We start from the raw sequence: 23,065 nt of genomic DNA, 5'->3' as shown, positions 1-23,065 counted from the left end.
GGAGAAGAGTAGAAGGAATTGTTATGTGACCGATGGCCCTTTCAAGCCCTTGTGACAGAAGGCTTCTGTTGGCTTCAAACATGAGAGACCTTTCAGAAGACAGAGTATAGTTGGCACTGTAGTTTTCCTTAGGGGCACTTGGGGTTTGAGGTATTTCTGAGGCACCAAGCTGGTGTGGACTTTCTGTACAGAATCAGGAGCCGGTAGGAGTGCTAACAGTGTTTTCTGTTTACAGAGTGTTTGCCTATTTTAACAAAGAAAATACCACCCAGCTTTGCTGTGGTACTCTTTTGTGAAGAAGTTTCTGAGGTTGTAGAGATGATCGATTTAAAAAGTAGAGTGGTTCTCACAGTATTTACAAAGCCATCAGTTGTATCACAAGATATATGAGGTCAAAGTTAGTGTGATTCAAGGGTCAGCGATTCCCAGATGTGACCATTAATCCCATGGTAATGGAAATTGTGGCAGCTTTCACTTCAAACACACCAAGGATGATGAAGGATGATGTGACAACACTGTCCTTCACATTCTGACAAAGACCACTGATTATTTTATTTCCAGTAAAACTCTTCTGCTTTTTAGGTATTGTCTATATATAAGGGAAACATGAGACAGATAGCATTTGTAGACTTAGCTGTAAATTGACATTTTTAGTGATGATCCAGAATTGGTGAGTTACATTTGACTATAGTTCTTAGAGAAGTCTAAATGAAAAGGATGGTTTGTTTGTAAGAAAGCAGAGTTTTCCCTTCTTTGTGGGGTGACATGATTAATTTTAACATGGATCACAGCTGCTCACAGTGTGGTGGAGGCCTTTTGCGTCTAGTCTTAGGTTTACAAGTTCAGCCTTGTATCATAGCATCAGTGTCCTCATGTGCATAAGCAGCCCCTAACAATCAGTTGTTTGTGCTTCAGTCTTGTTGATCAGTTTTTTTTTTTCTACCATGTGATGTCTGGCTTCAGCTTGCAGAGTTTAAAAATTAAGCATATTTTACTTTGACCTTTACTGAAATTAAAATTTTCTTTTGCACTATGTAGATCTCAGCTGGTACTAGAAATGTTTACAGAAACATTTTCTTTCACCTCTGTTAGCATTTGGCTGTGTTTGAGAGTTTGGAAACTGTACAACCTCTGTTTTTATTATTTGACCCTAGTAAATGGTACTAAACCCAAGTACGAGTCTCTCCAGAGACTAGCATAAGTGCAGAATTTCAGATAGATCTTTACTATGTATGTATTCGACACAATTTCACCCTCAAGTGTTACAGATCTATTCAGCAAAGGTAGGGCTTTTATTGATGTTGTCACTCATGTGCCCCTTCTGTACCTAACTGACCCTGGAGAGGCACTCTTGTCCCCAGTCTCTTAGTTTGCTCATGGACCTTCTGAGATTGATGCTGCTTTTACTGTTTGCTTCAGTCCCTTTGCAAGGGTACTATGCCGCATCCCAACCTGCCTTCTACTGTTGTGTGAATGACTGGCCACACCCCAGGCCACTTTGGGAGAAGTCTCTTACCTCCAGAGGACCTCAACTCCCTTAAAGGGCCCCCCAAAGGGGCGAGGACAAGGAATTCTCAGAGCTCCTTATTTATCTCTTTCCTTAAATTCTCCTCTAATCCTTTTGATAAAGTCCCATTCTCTGAAAGAAAAATGCTTTGTAGTGACTCTGTGTAGCATGTAATATTTATTCACACAGATTGACCATCTGTCACAAAGCTCTGCTACATACTTTTGTCTGATGTTTACCATTTATTTACTGTTCCAACCTCAGCCATATTGAATTGCTTCCTATTCTGTACTTCTGTTCTACTCTCTTATTTTCACCTTGCACATGCTTCTCTTTCCTTCAGGATGCCGTATATCTCCCTTCCTGTAGATATTATCTGCTGACTCTAACCGTAGCTGGTTGAGGACTCTGTTTCTGAAGTAGCTCAGGAATTCCTTCCTTCCTTCCTTCCTTCCTTTCTTCCTTCCTCTCTCCCTCCCTCCCCCCTCCCCCCCCAGTCACATTCATAGCCCTTTTTTTAAAATATATTTTCTTAGAGACTAGTTTTGCTGAGTTGCTTAGGGCATCGCTAAGTTGCTGAAGCTGGCTTTGAACTCCTAATCTCAGCCTCCTGAGCTGCCGGGATTACAGACATGCCCTACCACACCCAGCAGGAAGTCATTTCTTGTTCACCTCTGATGTTGGTTAACAGTGACAGGTGTGAGATTAATAATCAGTAACTGGGACACTTGTATTCTCTGTTTTGACTTTTTAAAATTATTTCTTAGGTGCTAATATTCTTTTAGTCTCCAAATCATCACTATTTAAATTGGACATGGTACAAACGTGTGTCATGTATGTTTATTTGAAACTGAAGGTTTGAAAGTATAGTATTTACTCTTACTACTTGAATGAATGCTGATATCTTATATTCTGTCCGTTTCTATTTAACTTTTCTCAATGCCATTTCTAACCTAGTAGATCGATTTACAAGTTTTGTAGATCACAGTTTTGGTCAGCAGTTTAAAAATTATTGCTCTAAATAACTGTCCTTTTCCTACAATGAAGAGTCAAAATGTTAGTTTATCAGTCAAGATTCACTCAAAGAGCGAACCAGTAGAAGATGCATATTAAGAGAGTTTCTGCAAGGAATTAGCTTATGCAAATTGAGGAGGGGCTGGCTATGCACATTTGAAACATTTTGTATTTATTTAATTTTTATTTGTTCGTTTTAGTTATACATGAGAGTATATTTTAAAAATAGTATAGATACATGAAGTATAACTTCCCATTCTTGTGGTTGTATGTAATGTGGAGTTACAGTGGTCAAGTGTTCATGTAAGAACCTAAGAAAGTTATGTCTGATTCATTTACTCTCTTTCCTATTCCATCCCTGCTCCCTTCCCCTCATGCCCTTTTGTCTAATCCATAGTACTTCTATCTTTCCCCCACCCCCTTATTGTGTATTAGCATCTGCCTATCAGAGGGAACATTCAGACTTTGTTTTTTTGGGGGGATTGGCTTGTTTCACTTAGCATTATAGCCTCCAGTTCCATCCATTTACTGGCAAATGCCATAATTTCATTCTTCTTTATGGCTAATTAATATTCCATTTTGTATATATACCACATTTTCTTTATCCATTCATCTATTGAAGGGCACCTAGGTTAGATCCATAGCTTAATTATAGTGAATTGATCTGCTATAAATATTGATGTGGCTGTGTCACTATGGTATGCTGATTTTAAGTCCTTTGTGTATAAACTGAGGAGTGGGATAGCTGGGTAACTGAGGAATTTCCATACTGATTTCCAGAGTAGTTGCACTCAAAAACAGAGCCCTTACTCAGCTATGGTTGGAGTCAGCAAATAATATCTACAGGAAGAGAGATAGGTGGATGGCATCCTGAAGGAAAGACAAGCATGTGCAAGGTGAAATTAAGAGAGTAGAACAGAAGTACAGAATAGAAAGCAATTCAATAGGCTGAGGTTGGAATAGTAAATAAATGGTGAGCATTGGACAAAAGTAAGTAGCAGAGCTTTGTGATAATTTTAAATAATAATTTAAAAAAGTCGAACCAGAGAGTGCAAGTGTCTCAGCTACTGAGCCTGTGAATGATGACTGCGGATGCAGAAACAATTTCCATTGTAATCTCATCAGCAATCTATAAGTGTACCTTTTCCCCCATATCCTCACCAACATTTATTATTTCTATTCTTGATAATTGCCAATCTGACTGAAGTGAGATGAAGTCTCAGTGTAGTTTTAATTTGCATTACTCTAATTGCTAGTGATATTGAATATTTTTTCATGTATTTGTTGACCAGTTGTGTTTCTTCTTCTGTGAAGTGTCTGCTCAGTTACTTAGCCCATTTATTGATTGGGCTATTTATTTATTTATTTATTTATTTATTTTGGTGTTGAATTTTTTATATATCCTGGAGATTAATGCTGTATCTGAGGTGCAGGTAGCAAAGATTTTCTCCTATTGTGTAGGCTCTCTCTCAACATTCTTGATTGTTTTCTTTGGCAAATCTGAAATCTTATGGTCAGACCATAAAGCTGGTAGTATGGAACACCAGGCATGGGTCAGAGTTGCTGTTACACCAGAACTTCTTTTATCTTCAGGGAACCTCAGCTTTCTGTTCCTTAGGTTTGTCAACTGATTGAATCAGGCTCTCCCAGATTATGCAGGGTAATCTTCCTTACTTAAGGCTAACCCATTTTGTACTCATCAAATCTGCAAAATACTTTCACAATGATACCTAGCTTAGTATTTGATTAATTGGAAGCAGTTTAGTAATGTTAACATATCAAAAGCCAATCAGAGTGGTAAGAGGAGTCTTGTGTCAGATTTTTTTTTTTTTTTTTAATCTAAGGAGGCAGAATCAATTTTAATTCATTGACTACTAGGATGCTTTGTTGTCACATTCCCTTTTCTCTTTGGACTAATGTTTACCTTGTTGAGGTCTTAATCCACTTGTTTAGGTAGTGCATTTGTCCATTTAATGTTACTATAGTGAATAACCTAGGGCTGAGCACTTTAATAAGAAGGGAGGCTTATTAAGCTCATAGTTTGAGGTTTAAGGGCATGGCACCAGCATCAGCTTGACTATGGTGAAGTTCTCAAGGAGGATGGCATCTCAGAGGTGGGAGTGCATGTGAGAGGGAGAGAGAACATTGCAAGACAGGAACCCAGAGACTGGGTATCCCTTCCAAAGGCAGTGCTCTCAGTTGACCTAGGGACCTTCTACTGGGTCTGCCTCTTAAAAGTTCCGTGGCACCTCCCAATACTACCACTCTGTTGACCAAGCTTTCAATACATGAACCTTTAAGAGACACACTCAAACCATATCCTACCACAGCAGCTGGTAATTCAGTCTTCAGCTATGTTTTGTCCTTCTTTTCTACTTTCCTAGGTCAATGCACAATTTCTGAGAGTTCTAAAGTTCCTGGTGTTAGGAGCCCTTCTTCCTTTAGCTCACTCTTGTAGTTCTGAAAAGAATCAAGTTTTTTTCAAGTTTGTTTCATTCTCTTCCCAGACACAATGTTGGACTGAGTAGCTCTTCTCAAGGTTCCAAAGGCCTCAGTGTTCAGTGTTGTCTTTCATGACACCTTACATAGTCTCCATCAGAGGTGTGCTTACCCTTGGGGATTTCATATGGGAAGGTGCAGCCTTACTGAAGAGTTTACAGGCTTCCCTTACTGTGCTCAAGAGATGCTCTCAAACATTCTTTCATACAGCTGACACTCCTTTCCTGCCTTTGACCTACACATACACTGTAGTACTGCTCTCTGTCTTCCGGTTCAGACAACTCATAATGATCTCCCTTCACGGGCCTTTGGAAACACAATGCTGGCACTTGTAGTGGGATAAGTAAGTACATTGCCCCTTCTCCCCAAGAGGTGCCAATTGGGCTAATTAGTCAAAATTTTCTGTGATGAGGACACCTCTCCAGTGGGAGCTGGACCATGGCCACCAGTTTATTTCATGCTGGCTAACAGCTGTCAGTTTGTAAAGCATATGTCTCAGATTTAAACTCAAAGTCTGGCTGAACTGAAAGAGAACATTGTTAATTTCTCATGGATATATTTAATTGTTTATAATAATTTGAAAAACACCGAGGAAAATGTGAACATCAGTGGAATTTCCCAGTTCTCCCTGAAAACTATCTTTTGGAAAAACTCACTAATTTTGGCTTGATTATCTTAGAATTTGTTCAAAGTTGGAATGACCTGAGTTTATTTGTGAAGGAATTTTTAAAACTGAATACTTTAGTAGCATAAACTATTTTTGCAAGAGCATATTTATAAAATGTTTAAAGTACTTTAACACTATGTATTTACAGATAACTAGTATTAATTATCATTTGACTCTATTTTATTAAAAATAAGAGATATAGGATCTTCCAGTTTTTTATTTCATTGCTAATTTCTGTGTGTGTAAATAAAACTCCACTTATTTTGAATATTATTTGATACACAAGATTTAAAAGATATATATACCCAATATATAATACATATATATGTATATGATTTTCCACAAAGTCAGTCATAGATGTTCTAAATTTGAAGAGTTTATAACTTCTGTATTTGGTTGTTAATTATCTACAAGTATGAGATGGTCAATGCCAGTGACAATACAAAACTATATTCTTGATTTTTCCTGTGTTCTTGTATGCTTTTCATGAGTATACTTAGAGATTATTTATAGCATTCAAATAATAAAACAAGAATATTATCAAGATATGCATTAAAAAGTCTTAGCAGCATAACTCTCCTCCCTCCCAGTATCTCCACTGCATACTTCCTTTTTTTGCATATATATATATATATATATATATATATATATATGTATATGTATATGTATGTATATACATACATACACACTTTTTATAGTACTGGGGATTGAATACAGGGTTTCTCTTTCACTGAGTGACATTTCCAGCCCTTTTCTTATTTTGAGACAGGGTCTCACAAGTTGCTTTGGCTGGCGGGCTTCAAACTTCCTATCCTCTTGTCTCAGCCTCCCCAGCACCTGGGATTATCTGTGTGCTATATCATGCCTGTCTGTTCAAGTTTTTTTATATAATAATGTATATAAAAAGAATAGATAGAATGGTTCTTGCTCCATTTCCGTCTGCCATTATGGTTCCATTCTCTATTCTCAACTGAACTAGGCAAGAGGACTCAACAAAGCAGTGAGCAGGACTCCAGATTGTCTCAGCTGTAAGCACTCTCCATTCAAACATACACATCTGGCCCATTCTCCTTTCAAATCCAGGCACGAGTGGTTCCCTGAGGCTTTATTACTTGCTTTCTTCTTTTTCCTCTGGTACTGTTTCCCATATTGGCTCCTTGATGTGTTCTGGGAACTGTTCTGTCTTTGTTACTTCCATGGCAACTCCTTCAGGTAAGTTTTGCTGAGAATATTCCAAGTAGACATCTGCTGTGCATCTAGTTAGATGTCTAACTCTAAACATCTGCAAAGCATTCTCATTTCATACTGAACTCTACTTCTTGAAAATATGCACTGATTTGAGAAGAGTAAATCACTGTGTTCCTTGGAGGTTCATGTACTTTAGTAGAGAGATCAAGTTCTTTAACAGCAAGCACGGCAAAATATTCATAACTGTTCATTACAGCCTTTATGTGGCCTTTTAGTAAAATTGACAGGCATTCATACAATGTATCAATTTCATCAGATATGGTTATCATTTGGTCAAATCCTTCGGGACATCAGTGTGTGGGTTTGAAAACTGTGCCCACTTCATGTAGGTACTAGGAAGAAAGGCACCATTATTGACTGTACTGCTCCTTAAACTGTTTATAGACAAATTCCCAAGCTCTGCCAGAGGTGCTAGCACACAAGCCTCCAATACATACTTCTGAAAACCATTTTACTTACTCTTTCTGTAACCTTTAATTGGTTCTGAAAACTGTCCCTCTTTGAATTATATAAGGGAAACAGTATGTGACAGGTAGGTCTTGTGGAAGGCATGTTATAGGATTCTTGAGGAGAAACTGGGGTGCAGACTGAGAACTCTAGAATGGGAGATGGTATTTAGTCACTTTCCTGAGATCCTTTGGGACTGAGCTTTTAGAACTGGCTGATTTGGCATAGGAACAGATAATAGAGCTCCTACTTGTCATTAGTGCTTTTAGGACTTATCACTATTTTCACTTGAATTGAGGTGAAAGGTTTCCGGTATTCACATTCTTTTCTTGGCCCTAGTTCTTATGTTTTTAACCAAGATAGGATCTTTGCAGTCCCTAATCATAGTGATCAATCATTTCTTTTAGATGATAGACTGATTAAGAATAAGCGGATTTCTACTGTATTAGTAATTGCCCAGTATCTTCTAACATGTGTATTCTCACTCATGCTACATGTCCATTGTAAGTTGAAGGAGAGCTCTTTGTATTCATTGTAGTCAGTCTTTAGACTTACAGAGACTCCATTTCCATCATACATTCTTTCCAGATTGCAGCGGCACAGCAGAGCAATATGTAGTGAAAAGAATTTGAACCCCAGCAGGCTGAATATCAAAATTGAGCCTGTCTCCTTACACGTACAAGCCAGCAATTTCTCCAAGCTCTCAGTGCATGCAGCCAAGTGCTTACTGCCCGCTGCTCTTCATCAGCCTGCCATGTGCAGGTTCCCCTCAGCACCCTTCTTGGCTGCAGTTGCAGCCAGGATGGCTTCTTCTTTTCTTATCTAGGACTTAGCCATGCAGATAATGATGTTATCTATGTGAAATACCTTAATGTGTCAGGAGTATCCAAGTAAATATTAGATATAAACCTGTGATTTTATATCTGCATGTTTTTTAGGAAACTATATTCGTCTGACCATCTTGGTTAAATGCTGAGAAGTCCAGGTTTTGTGTTCAGAAATAGTTTGAAGAGCTTTGTGATGGCTTATTTTAGGTGCCAACTTGGCTATGCCAAGCTTGCCAATTCTGGGCAAACATGATTCTAGATGTTTCCGTAAAGGTATTTTTTAGATAAGATTAACATTTAAATCAGGAGGCTAAGGCAGATGACCCTTCATAAAGTGGATGGGACTTATCTGATCAGTTGAAGACCCTTATAAAAAGTCTGACCTCCGCTGAAGGATAAGGAATTCTGCCAGAAAATTGCGTTTGAATTTGAGCGTCAGCATCAGCGTCAGCTCTTATGAGGTCTACAGCCTGTGGCCTGCAGATTTTGGACTTGCTGGCCTCCCAGTCATCTGAACCAGACCTTAGAATAAATTCACTTTATTTAAAATAAAAATACTTTATTTTTAATGAATGAAATAAAAATATGTTGCATATATAAAATAAATATGTCTACATACATCCTATTGGTCCTGTTTCTCTGGAGAACCCTGACACAATACAAGCTTTTTTTGTGCTGCCTTTTGAACTGGCATGTGCTCCAACACCTGTTATGTAGTGTGTATTTTTTTTTCTTTTTACTTCCTGTTCTTTTGTAATCCACACTAGGCTCATGTTTAGTGAAATGACTTATGCATTTATAAACTTTGTTAGTTATCCTTATATTCAGCATGTATATTGTCCTTTGAACCTCAAGTTTTTCATGTAAAAATATGAAAAGTGAACACACTCTTTATCCTTTTTCTGCCTTAGTAGCTACCCTCCCAACCCTTTTTTATTTTTTGTTTCAAGACAGAGTCTTACCAAATTGTGTAGGGACTTGTTAAATTGCTGAGGCTGGCTTTGAACTTGAATTCCTGCCTCATCCTCCCAAGCCATAGTATGAGTCTTTCTTTCATTATAACAAGCTACAAGAACTTAGAGGAGGAGATTAAAACTCTTACCTATTTATAATCTTTGGAGACTACCAGTGAATGCAGAATACCTGATAATTACAAACTCCAGTTTGACTTGCTTTATTTTGCATCAGGAACCTAACATAGTCCTTGGCACAGTGGGCATCAAGAAACTATGTAATTTTTACTATTGTAAGTCAGTGAGAAAGCCTGGGACGAAGAAAAGGAAATTTGATATTATATACTGCTCCATGACTGTCAAGGTCCTCCTTTCCCAGTAGTGGTTTATGGCCAAATTTGTTTTAAAAACCTGAAAATTGTGGACTGTCTTCTCAGGCTTACTGTTGGTTTCAGTTTAGAGTATCTTGAGAAGAGCAGCTAAAATTACATGCAGGTGAGGTAGAGTTCTGCCTGGGAAGCTCGTGATGAGTGTGTCCATTTGTGGGAGCATGTGAATGCTTGGCTTATCTCCAGTAGTACACTGTGCCCAGCCAGCATCTGAAACTCAGCGTGCTAGAACCTGGGACATTTTCCATCTTTGATGTGTCAGGAAGATTAAGCAGAACCCAGACTACTGCGGGAACTGAGACCTGGTGGAAGCATTGTGGGAGATTCCTTCCAGTCAGTATTTACAGAGAATGCTGACTTTATTTTGACATGCATTGATTAAAGAAATGTGTCATAAAGAAGTAAAGGAAATGATTTTTTCTTATTGTTGAAAATGTATTGCTGTCATTTTGAAAAAGTGTTGTAGCTGAGACTACCACAAATGTAAATAACATGACTGTATTTGAAAGCTTATAATAAGCTAATTTTTGTTCTATTTGTTTTTCATAGCCTTGGGTTGCTGGCTCAGAAATGTCCTTGCTAAATATGATTGCAAACTTGTTACCCTGGAAAGCAGGACTCCACTGCAAAGCAGTGCATGAGGTCTTGTTTTGTTTGCTTTGATCAGGAACAGAATATCACTTCTTGGCTCTGAAACAAGAAGTCTTAAATTTAAACATCCTTTTGTTTGCTTTTTTTAGTGAACTAACACAGGAACAACATAAAGGTGACTGAACTAAAAATATATGTATCTTGATGGCATTGATTATTGGGGCCCAGGATGCTATTGGCCTTGAGAGATTTTTTTGTGCTCTAGTAATACCTTGATGAGGCTGAGATTATCATTTGATTAATTATCCATATTTTTGTAGAGCACCTGAGGTAATATAAATGTAAATAGTAGAAATACTATTTTAAAATTAGGCAACTCAAGACAATATAGATGAAAGGGAAGGTATTTATCCATGTGAAACTTCCTTTCATCTCTGAGGTTCTTCCTGATCCAGCAGAACAGACAGCATGGTAAGCAGTGAGCCATTATACAATGATAGTGCATTGTTCTGGACAAAGGTTGGGATTTTGGTAGACCAGTCTACATTATAATATAAAATTAGTTAAGCAGATTTTGTTTAAAGGGCATTAAGAATCATAGTAGATGAAATATTCAAAACCCATTCATAAAAGAGCATGTGAATGTAAGTGTCTGGGGAAATATTGTATTATTTATTACCCTGGAGGATTATTTCTCTTCCTATATTGAACCAAACACAATTATATGGATTATACCATTTCACTTTCACAACTATTTTATAGGGTAAAATTATTATTGTAACAGTCATTTTGTATGTAAGGAAGCTGAGACTTTTCCTGACTTTATGATGTGGCAAAAGCCAAGTTGATTTTGAGCTAAGAAATTTAGAAGGTTCAAAGTTAGCTTAAAATTCATATTGTATGAATTGGGTTGGGTTATAGAAATTGGAAATATCTTTATCTGCAATGTGCTCTTTTGGTTTAATGATATCTGTATTATAAGTAATTCATGTCAAACTTGTCATCCTGCTGCCTCAGCCTCCCAAGTAACTGGAATTATAGATGTGCATTACCTGCCTGATTGTATATGTTATAATTTTGCAAGCCAGTTTCTTTATTGATTAACATTTAGGTAATTTTCCACTCTGGGATATTAAAAATAGTGCTATAATGAACTTCCTTTTACATATGTCTTTACACATATACAGGTATTTCTCTAAATACTTAGAGGTAACATTAGCTCAAAGGCTTTTACATTTAAAATGTTGGTTACTGTTTTCAAATCATGCTTTTTTTTGGTCTGTTTTTAAGTGGCTAAAATGTTTTTCTTATATCCGCACAAACACTGGATATTGCAGTGTTTTTTTAAAAACCATTCTTATGGATGAATACATAGTGTCTCCTTGTTTTAATTTGCATTTGCTTAATATTTAATGAACTTGAGCATCATTGTGTGTTTTACTAGGCATTAGTATTTCTTTGTTGAATTCGCAGTTAATTTCCTTTCTCTACTCATACATGCAAAATTAGTTGAGTTGAGAAAGCCCTTTATATATTAATATTCTCTCCTAATTTGTGACTTTTCTTATATTGTCATTATAGATATTTTGCTGTCTAGAAGTTTTTAGCATTAATTTTTATTTATATTATTTTTTTGCAGTGCTAGGGATTGAATCTAGGGTCTCATGCATTCTAGGTGAGGGCTCCACTGTTCAGCTAAACCTCCAATTGCTTAGCACTGAGTTTTAACCAGATAGTTTATTCATTTCCTTTAGAACTTGTAGTATCTGTGAATCTCTCTCTAATGTATGAAACATTGCCCCATTTTTGTTATAGGTCTCTTAAAGTATATATAGATGGTTGGTTCTCTGTGGGTTCTATATTTATAGATTCAACCAGCTACACATTGAAAATATCCAGAAAGAAAAAAGGAACATATATAGATCATTTTCCTTACCATTATTATCTAAACAATACAGTATAAGAGCTTTTTATGTATTACCTATATTGTGTTGGTTATTATAATTAATCTAGAGATGATTCAGAGTATATGAATGGAGTATATATGTATGTAGGTTATATGAAAGCATGCAATTTTATGTTGAGGGGCTTCAGCAGCTGCAGATTTTGTATCCATGGGGAATGAGAGGTCCTTGAATCAACCCCTCACTACACTGATACTGAGGGACAAATGTGTACATTTTTATTCTTAGCTCATCTGAATTCTATTTTAATTTATGACATGAAATAGGAATATTCTTCAGATGGATATCTAATTCTTTCCATACTGTTTATTAAATGACCACTGTAACTAATTTGAAGAGAAAAAAGAAAACAGTGAAACAGAATAGAGGATAAAAATAAATCTGCCTTAGGGCCAAAACTATATTGTCTTAATTAATGCAGTTTTATTGTATATTTTGATACCCAGTAAGGCAGTAAGGCTCGTTTCCATCCTTACTGTTCATTTTCAAACAGCCTATTAGTTTCTCTCAAAAGTATGGTTGGGTTTTTAATTTTGATTGCCCTGAATTCATCAATTAAATTGGTATAGACTGACATTTGCAGAGATTCAGGTGCATGGATATCTTTATAATATTAAAAATTTTTATTTAGGAATAATATGACATTAAACTTACAGCTTATTGTGTTCTCGGTTAAATTTTTATTTAGAAGGAAATCTTTGTACACTTACAGCTAGTAAATTCTGAGTATTTTACGGTTTATTTTTTGATTTATTGATGTTTTTATATATTGGTTCATTTAAAATGAACATTGCTTTACTGAACTCTTATTAGTTGTAATATTTTTTTCTATTGAATTTCTAAGATTTTCCAAGTAAAAATAATATTGTAACCTGAAAATAATGAATTTCTGACTTTTCCTTTTCAATTATTTATGGCTTCTTTTTCCACATGCTTACATAAGCAAGCCAAAGATAGAAAGGTATCTTAGGTTATTTGTTTTCTACAGAATGTAATGTTGGTATAGTCATCTGATTGCTTGATGCCCGAACAAATTATCATTTTCCAATATGGAGTCTTATAATTTTTTCTTTAATTTCAGGATATCTAAAAATGAACTTTATAAACTAGCCTAATTGAGGGAGAACATTTTGATAACAATGTTTAGGACTCTGAAAAAAAGGAAAGTGTTCATTTATTTAAAGCAGTTCTCTCACATGCACACATACAATATCTCTCTCTCTCTCTCTCAGTCTCTTACAAACACACACACACACACACACATATACATTTATTTACTCACTATGTTCTAGTAAATATTAAGAGTGAATATCATTTAAATTATTGTATTGTAGTCATATATTTGGACCTATTAGCTGAAGTAGATGAGTAGCAAATGTTAATGAAGTAATTTCCAGTTGTATGTGCCACTGATTTCCCGGGCTTGTAAGACCCTAGGTATTCCTGCCTATAGGTATCAACTAGTTAATTCTTATCAGTGGATTAATGCACTGATTAGGTTAAAGCTCTCATAACCTAGCCATTTCATCCCCAAACTTTCTTTCATTGTCTTATGTATGAACTTTTGGGGGACACCTCATATCTAAACTATAATGGTATGTACAGTTGAAGTTTACTTTGTTGGGTGTGTTGTATTGTGGTCCATCCACTCAACTATCAATTTTTTCCCCAAAATACCTTCTATCTATCTACCTATTTTTTTTTTCTTTTGTGGTGTAGGATCTTATATTTGAAATTCACATTCCTCCTCTTCTGCATTTGAATATGTAAATCCCTTTCTGTTCTTTGAGGTTCAAAACAAACACCCTCCCCTCCACAAGATTCTTTTCTAAGGCAAAAAATTACTTGATACATTCTTCTGTTAAAACAGTTATCACATTGTACTATAATTGTTTATTTTTATTTCTGTGTCCATCATAAACTATGAGGTGATTGAGACTGTGCCTTCACCAATATCTAGCAGAATAGCTGGCATAGAATTGGTAATCTGTACATTTTTGTTGAATGAATAAATTTGAATATGTGCTTACAAAAAATTATAAAGTGAAAGATAAAAAAGGGTATGGGGAAGTCGCAAGTCTAACAGTATTAGAGGTTTCTATGGAATAGGTGTTGGAAGCATATTTTCTAATCAGATAAATAAAAGTATAAACTTCAGTTTAGAGATATGCATTTTGATATAGTAATGTTTACTATAGGTGAAGATTTGTTAGATTAAGTGAAGATCCAAGTATGTGAGGCTATGAAATCATGTTGAAAGTCAGTAAGAAAAACAGTGTCCACTCAGGTACAAACCCTCCAAGGACACAATTTTGAGACGGTATGTACCATTAGAAAGTACATTGCAGTTGCTTCTCTATAGGTAATATGTATTATTGGCTTACAGGTTACCATATAAAAAATTTAAGAATTGCTAATTTTCCAGTTGCACATGTAAAGCTGGACCTATCAGCTTGAGTGGCAATAAGTATGTTTTCTTTCATTTCTGACTTTTTATTCTGCATTTTCATTGTATCAGAGATTGAACCCAGGAGCACTTAACCACTGAGCCACAATTCGAACCTTTAAAAAAATATATCTATTTATTTATTTATTTTGGTACTGAGGATTGAACGCAGGGATGCTTAACCACTGTGTCACATCTCTAGCCATTTTTGTTTTTTTTAATTTTGAGACAGGGTCTCCCTAAGTTGGTTAGGGTCTTGCCAAGTTACTGAGGCTGGCTTTCAACTTGGTATCCTCCTGCCTCAGCCTCTGGGGCCACTAGAATTATAGGTGTGTACCACAGGACCACCATATGTTCTATTCACACCTAGATTTTAAGATTTTGAGGGGCACTCATGAAGCTTTTCCAGGCACCATTTAGATGCTTAATAATTGTTGAATTTAATTGAAAATGTCAGTTTTATTATATATATTGATTACACTTGATGACTTATATATTTCTTGTAAATACTCTTCAGTGTTATCGAGAGAGTGATTTGATAACCAGTCCAGTTTCTTTTCAAATAAAATAAATACTTCAACTGAAATAAGGATGATCTCTATAGCAATATCTGAAGGCCACACTTAGTACTCTTTTGAATGATTTAGGTAAAAATAAAGATTTACCAATATCTTATTTATTCTAAAACTTTTAAGCAATCTCTTGAAATGTCCTATGAAATTTTGATTTAAATTTATGTACAAATAAAATGAGAGATGTCAGATAAGAATAGTTTAACACAACCCAAGACAGTATATGTTAGAAATCAGGTTCAGTGGTTCCATAGTATTGATGATCTACACTGCTAGGGCTAGCAGAGGTCATTCCATAAGAAAGGTATAGGATGGTAGTTGTTTGGGTTGCTTCAATATGTTCTAAACTTGGTTTACAATAGCATATTGCAGTTAGATGGTATATTCTGATTATATAAAAGGTGATGGATACTGTTTTTCAAATAATGTATTATATAGAGATGTTGACTCTGAAATTATTAAAATTGACAAAATTATTCATACATATTTTTAAATTAGTAAGTTATCTTTATTCTGATTTAGTTTTTCTTTTCCTAACATCGCAATTAATTTTAAAAACAGAAAATTACTAAGAAGATACACCACACTGTTTTCTTTTAAAAATTTCGTAGTTTTATCCAGCCAGTTAAAAAAAAATTTAGAAAGCCATCTTTTCTGTATTAACATTTTGGTTTTGATTTCTTGCTACAGGTTTTTAACACATACTCCAATGAAGACTATGACAGGAGAAATGATGAAGTTGACCCCGTGGCCGCATCTGCTGAGTATGAACTTGAAAAGCGTGTAGAGAAGCTGGAACTTTTCCCAGTGGAACTAGAGAAAGGTACATGAGTGCTACAATGTTCACAACATCATTATGTGGCTGTGCTAATAATATAGGATTGGTTTTACAAAGTGTAGTCTTTTTTTAAGGATTGAATAAAGTTTTAATTCTCACAGAAGATCTATTTATTAAGTTTCAAAAATAGTTGATATGGATTCTAATAGTTGATTGGATTGAAAGACTCCCTACCTCCTACTGCCAATTGAAACCCATCCTCTGTAGCTGTTTGGGATGGTGGTTGAGATGGAGGGAGGAATGAGTGAGGCCTAGGCTTTGTCTGTATTTCTAGAAAGAACTGGTGCAGGAGAGAGCCCAGAGAAAGATCTATAAGTGAGAGTGGGGAGAGTAGGTGCTATTTTTGGTGGAGAGAGAGTAGTTATGGTTAGGCTCAGAATGTGAATGGGAAATGCCTTTGGAAAATTATAGACATTTTGGATCGAAGGCAGTAGGATTCAGAAAGATTTAAATGGTAAGGTTGTTTATCTTCCCTGTCTTTGAGGGGAGTAAGGAGAAAGAACAAAGGGGCCTCATCCTGATTTCTCTCCCTGAAAGGACAGCTTCCCTCATGTATTAACTGTTGACTCATGATACCAGAGACTGCCTCATTTATCATCATATAATATGTGTACCCAGGAACTGGACTGTCATCCAGTGAACATTAAATTAACAAATCTCACAAGGCTTTGGAAAAAAAAGAATGAATAGATGATAACTTGAATAACCAAGAAAGAATATTCATTAAAATTTTAGTATTTATTTATAGTATTAATTAAGAGATGTTCCAAACTAATTCTCAAATGACAGAGTAAATATCCAAGAAAAATCAGCACCAGTATGTAAATTATAGGCCACAGAAGGGGAAAAGACAATGGAGGAGGAGAGACAAATAGTAATAGAAGAAAGTTTTTTTGGACTAGAAAAAAAAATTTCTTGGAATAAAAGAAAAAAGACCTGAACTTCCTGTTAGAAAGGACTTATTTAGTTGTGACTGAGAAGACTTACACAAAAACAAAAACCCAAACTGACCCCACACTTAGGCATAGGCTGGGAAAATCCTAGTATTCAAAGATAACTTAAAAAATATAAAATACCAGACTTAAAAACTCCAAAGTAAACAAATCAGCAAAAGGATTTGATGGGCAAGATGTTTATATTAGTGTCAGATTTATTTTCAACTATAGGAACAGGGAGATGGAGGTATAATTTCATAGGCCACTATGAATAAGAAGGATGATAGTATCCCCTCCCCATCCCAGAGAGCAGTTGCTTATTCTGGTGAAAGAAAGAAATGTGCTGACATGTAAGGATTTAAAGAATACATCAAGTACATACTTTATCTGTGTAATATACTTCCCAATTACTAGGGAGGCAAAGAAACTTGTTTAAAACAGTAAAGGGAGGAAAAATAGAGGTGAAAACTATGTGAATATTAAATACAGAAGTGTCCAGATGGAGAAAATATAAATGAGAGCATTAGTCATTATACTGTGCATGATTGATTATTCCCATTAAGAAACTTTCATTTGGGGTTAAAGTGAATTAAAGAGAGATGCCTACATTTTTTTATAGATTTAAAATTGTGGAAAGCATTATAACAGCTAGAATTGACTGTGTGTTTTGTATTGCTAATAAAAGCCAAAATGAGAACAATTCAAATGTTCGTCAGTGGTAGAAATTGCCTATAAATTGTAACATATTTAGTTAATAAAATATTACTCAGCAGTGAAAATGAATGAACCACACAGTTTACATGTAGCAGAATGTGTGATTTTTGCAAACATGAAGTTGTGAGAAAATTTAAAAAGCAATTGAGAGAAGAAGTCATGCAATTATAATTTCCATTTATTTAATTTTCAAAACTAGGAAAAGTTGAACAGCTTATTATTTAGGGATGGGCACACAGTGTTTTTTCTTAAGTATTTTGAAAAGGAGAAATGATTAACATAATGTTTAGGAATAAGGAAAGAATTACAGTGTCAGGGAAGGGTACATAGATGATTATTGCGTGTTGGTAACATTCTGTGTATTTGTTAGTAAGTGGCTGTTTAGTTATTTTTGTTCCTCAAATATAATGTTTTGTAGATAAATGTTTTCATAAGTTCTTGTATATATGCTATATTTCATACTAAAAATTAAAATAGAAGATAACAAAATGCAATACAATTATCAGAGAGTTTAATGCACTTTCAGAACTAGAGAGATCTGTAGACAGAAAACAAAGATATTGAGGAGTGGATAATCAACTCAATTCAAAGCTGTCTTCAAAAGAAAAAAAACTCTTTTCCCTTAAAAAAATTTTAAACCCCTTTAATATCATGAGAATTTCAAGGTAGATGTTTGATTAAATAAAAAATTAGAACTATTGTTCCAAACCATCATGGAATGGATTATTTAAAAAACCTATATTTATATATTTAAAAAACCTATATTTATAATTTCTATATTTTTGCTTTCAGTATTCTTCAGTCAGGATTATGAAGGATTGATATATTTTTTCACTAAATTTCTTTGACAAAAATGATGAATACCTAGAAGTAATTTATTACTTCCTAGCAAAATAGGAGTTACTAAAATCAATTCAAGTTAGACAAATTGCCATAGAATAAATTAGAATGATGACTACAGATAAAATATTAAAAACTCATCAGAACCAGATGAGTTTAAAGGCTGTACAAGCCTGTGTGAGACTATTTTATATCACAGAAAATGAAGGAAAATTCTTTCAAGGATACATGGAGCTAGGCACAGTGGTACAAGCCTGTAATCCCAGTGACTCAGGAGGCTGAGGCAGGAGGATCACAAGTTCAAGTTCAAGACCAGCCTCAGAAATTTAGCAAAGTCCTAAGAACTTAGCAAAACCCTATCTCAAAAAACAAAAAGGCTGAAAAGAAAAAAAAAAGATAACATAAATTTTTAGTTTACACTAAAAGTTAATAATGCTACAAAAATGACTATAGGACAACTCAGTATAAATATATGTTTTAAAATTCTAAATGAAATAAAATACTAAATACAGAAATATTTAAAGAAAAAAATGCATTAAGACTAAACAGGATTTTAGATAGGAGGATATAGAGTAGTTCATTATTAGGAAATTTATCCACATAAAATTTTAAGGAAAAAGTCTGTAGTCAAGGTTAAGAGATATTTGATAATGTTTAGTTATTTCAAATTAAATACTCTATTCCTGAATATTATACAAAATATAGATCATAAAGAATTATATTTTTAAATTGAGGAAACACTATAAATATTTCAGTTAAAACTGGGAGGCAATTTCCTTTGCATGAAATGATCAGTCTAAGAAAAGAAAATACATAATGAAATACCTCCTTTTGCTGATATATCTATAACCCTATCTGTGTTAGCTTTCTGTTACTATAATACAATTCCTGAGGTAATAAACCTTAAAAGAAGAACAGTTTATTTTTGGCTCATGTTTTTGGCCATGATCAGTTGGCACCATTGCTTTTGAGTCTGTAGTGAGGCAGTATATTATGGAAGGAATAAGCGATGGAGGGACTTGCTCATCATGACAGCCATGATGTAAAAAATAGAAAGGGATGGAGTTCCAGGATCCCACTAAAGGGTGTACCCTGAGTGGGCTCTCTCCCTTCCACTAGGCCTCACTCCCAAGCTGAAGAAAGCCTTTAATACATGGGCCTTTGTGGAACACTAACACAATGTATAATGATATCTATGTCCACCTTGGAAACCAAATTAATTCAATTTAAAAATATTAGAATTGGTAAGATAATTTGTAAAGGAGAAAGTCAGATTCAAGATGCCTATAAAACTTAAGTTTTTTTCCTCTGTATTCACAGTAAGAACTAGAAGTAGAAATGGGAAAAAATGTTTCATTTGTAATAGCACCCAAACAACAAAATACTTATTAAATTCATTACTAAGAAATAGGATTTATCTATAGAAAATAATATTTTTTCTTTGAAAAACATTAGATTTAAGCTAGTTAAAAGTTATACTATGTTCTTGGATGGGAAAACTCAGTTTAGAAGCATGTTCATAAATTAAGATATACATTTAGTATAGTTCAAATAGAACTGCCAACAACGTTGAGTTGCTAGAAGGGATTGTGTAGGACAATCTTTAATTTTATATGAGAAATTATAGATGTAAGGGAAAAAGGAAATAATACAAAGGGCTTAATTTACCAAATATCTGAACATAATGTTAAAGCTTCTGTAATGAGAACAAATTATATTTATATAACAATGAATTGGTGCGACAAAATAGAAGATCTAGAGAAAGATATTAGTCTGCAGAAATATTTAGTATGGCACACATCTTATAGGTAATAGCACATTTTATAAATTTTTCTAGCATAACTGAGCATCTATCTGGATGAATATAAAATTGGAGCCTGCATTATATCATATTTAAAAAACCTACATAGATTAAATAATTAAATTTTAAAAGTTATTGATATTTGAAGAAATTTTTATAAAATTCCATTTATCAGCTTGGCTGGTGGGAGGATGACCTTAACCCAGAAGGGAAACCCAAAGTTAGAAAAGATGAATCAATTTAATTGTCTAGATTTTTAGCTTTTAAAGGTAATTATCTCAAACAAAATTAAGCAGGTGATAAATTGCCCTCATTGTAGATGACAAAACCAATGTCTACAATATGCTAAGAACCTCTGAAAATTATCAGGACAAGAGAGACAGGTAAAATTCAATAGAAAAAAGTGGTACTTTTCAGAAGAGGAAATCTAAAATGGTCTACACTGCTTTACACTCTCATCACTATGAGGGAAATGTTGTACAACATAGGCTTCTTACCTGAGAGAGAAAGTCAGTGTTGAGCAGTGTGGTGATAGCATCTTCCATGGTAGCATAGCCTCACTGTCTTCCACATCCTTGTTGGCTCTTTACCCATTTAGAGCCTTTGCCTGTCCCTAGGAATGTAGATAGAGGAGGATACAGGGACTGCTTGCTTCTTGACAGTGCAGCCCCAGGAATCAGTGGCCTTCAAACATGTAGTTCTGAATTCCATCCATCTCCCTCTGAACAGAGAAGAGATGAGATGCTCGGGAACATCAGTCACCTGTCTCTGTGCATCCATTGGGTTCTTCCTTGTTTCACCCTCAGTCATTGCCTCCTTCTTATAGGAATTCAGTATGGCTCAAGTTAATTTTGCTTTTCTGCTACTAGATTTTTAGCTTTGAAAATCTGAGTGATTTTCTCACTAGAGCAATGAGAAGCACCATGGAAGCAAAGAAAAGAATAAAGACAACAAAAAAAATTTTTAGGGAGGCCTGAGTCCAGGCAGGAAAAGTGATTTAAAAACCAAGAAGTAATTTTCACACAGAATAGTTGCTGGAATTTCCTCTCATGACAGTAAGAGATTTGACATTTGAGAGGACCTTTTGAATGTATATTGGAACATTTTGATCAAAGTATAATATTGGTTTTAATAAGTTGTAATGAAGAGAAACCCTCTAAGTATAGTGAATGTGAGGAGGAATTCAAGCACAATGCTAATACTCTAGAGATTTAGCTCAGGAAACAAACCTTTAGTGTGGAAGAGCTACAGTGATCATCTCTTTAAACCACAGGAGAAATACACTGGCTATGCATGTGGATGTGTACATGGTGGGAAGGCTTTCAGTAACCATTGCAGGAACAAATTCACATGCTAGAGAAACTCGATGACTGTGATGAGTCTGAACAAGAATTTAGCCATCAGCTAACCTTGATATATACTAGAAAATTCTCATGGGAAAGAAGAAATCTTAAACACTAACCATTGTGGAAGAGCCTTCAACACACATATGACCTTCATGTACACAAGAAAACTTATTCTGAGGGAAATCTTTAGCAAAAGAATAAGTATTTGAACCAGAGAAGTGATTTCAATGAAATTAATATGAGAAATCATATGTATGTAAACGTTCTAAGTGGTGATCACTCAGACATTAGTTAGTTGTAAAGATCTGACACTGGAGTGATACCTATGCCTACAATCAGTGTGGAAGTGCCTTCAGCTGGTGTTCATATGCAAAAACCTATCCCGGGAAAACATCATAAAAATTCCTTGTGGAATACCACTGAGCAAACAAATCACACTTTGCCAAATGATTTGTTTTTGAATGTATGTAGAATAAAGATGTAGGGTTGTGATAGTCATAGTTAAGGCAGAAGATAACATATAATAATCAATGAGATAAATCCTCTTCAAAGAATTGTAATTATGAATATATAGTAATGGTTATTGCTAAAAACTGTTTTAAAACACCAAGCATCCTATTGAGTTTGTGGGGCTAGTTTTCCTTTAATAATCCATCACTGTTAGTTAGCTAGTATCAGTTTTTTATGCTGCTGATAAATCATGATTACAAAGACTTTGAGGCTATCAAAAAATAACCTTGACTATTAAGCAAAGCACATAGGGTACAAAATAGTGTGTCTTTTAATTCACTGTGTTGAACTATATATGTTCTTGGAAAGGGAAAATGGAAACATGAATAAACATATAAATATTAAGTAAATGAAAAATAAAATAAATGTCAGTATTGCTTATAGTGCCAAAACAAAATAAAAAATTGAAACAAAGGTGAGTGCCTGACAATAGAGAAATGGTTTAATATTTTTGATATCATCTTATCCTGAAGTATTATACAATCATTAGAAATGATTTAAAGCTATGTAAGTTGATATTCATAAGTTATCATTGAATTTTTAAAAGTAAGTTGCAATAGACTATGTAACGGAATGTAAAAGAAGAAAAAAACAAATCTTCTGTGTGTGTTTATATATTTAAACTTTTGTTTAATGTGTATACTTGTGTAGATAGCACAGATGGAAAACTCAAAGACACATACTGTCTTATTTTGCATAAACAAACAGAAAATGTGATCACATGATTAAAGAAGAAATTCCAAATCTTACGGATCATATTCATTTAAAATTATGCATGCATTTTAGTATGTGTGTGTTTATGCCTAAATAATTTAAAGGATTATTTGGAGAGTCTGTGTTTAGGTAGATTGACTATTCAGTAACAAAATCATTAGCTTTTCTGAGACCAGAATGAATTACCAACCTCAATTTTAAAATGATGTGACACTCCTGAGCCCTTTGGGGAATCTTATTTGA

At 34.7% G+C, this 23,065-nt stretch overlaps 1 protein-coding gene and 1 pseudogene across 15 annotated transcripts in view; one reads left to right on the top strand and one right to left on the bottom strand.

Annotated features, from left to right (window-relative positions):
- The window catches only part of Ppp1r9a (protein phosphatase 1 regulatory subunit 9A), a 308,327-nt gene that overhangs the window by 161,493 nt on the left and 123,769 nt on the right, over nucleotides 1-23,065 (top strand). For all 15 annotated transcript variants that reach the window (XM_046426371.2, XM_046426370.2, XM_058573241.1 and 12 more), the window contains one exon: nucleotides 15,815-15,947. In XM_046426371.2, coding sequence (XP_046282327.1) covers nucleotides 15,815-15,947 — 133 coding nt within the window. The remainder of the gene's footprint in view (nucleotides 1-15,814; nucleotides 15,948-23,065) is intronic.
- On the bottom strand, nucleotides 6,796-7,337 carry LOC124080464 (small ribosomal subunit protein uS10m-like; annotated as a pseudogene).

The sequence above is a fragment of the Marmota monax genome, unplaced genomic scaffold, assembly GCF_021218885.2.
Source record: "Marmota monax isolate L192 unplaced genomic scaffold, Marmota_monax_Labrador192_F-V1.1 WCK01_AAM20220418_F8-fsc00321, whole genome shotgun sequence".
NCBI lineage: Eukaryota > Metazoa > Chordata > Mammalia > Rodentia > Sciuridae > Marmota > Marmota monax.
The sequence above is the reverse complement of the archived record's forward strand: the minus strand, read 5'-3'. Positions and strand labels throughout refer to the sequence as shown.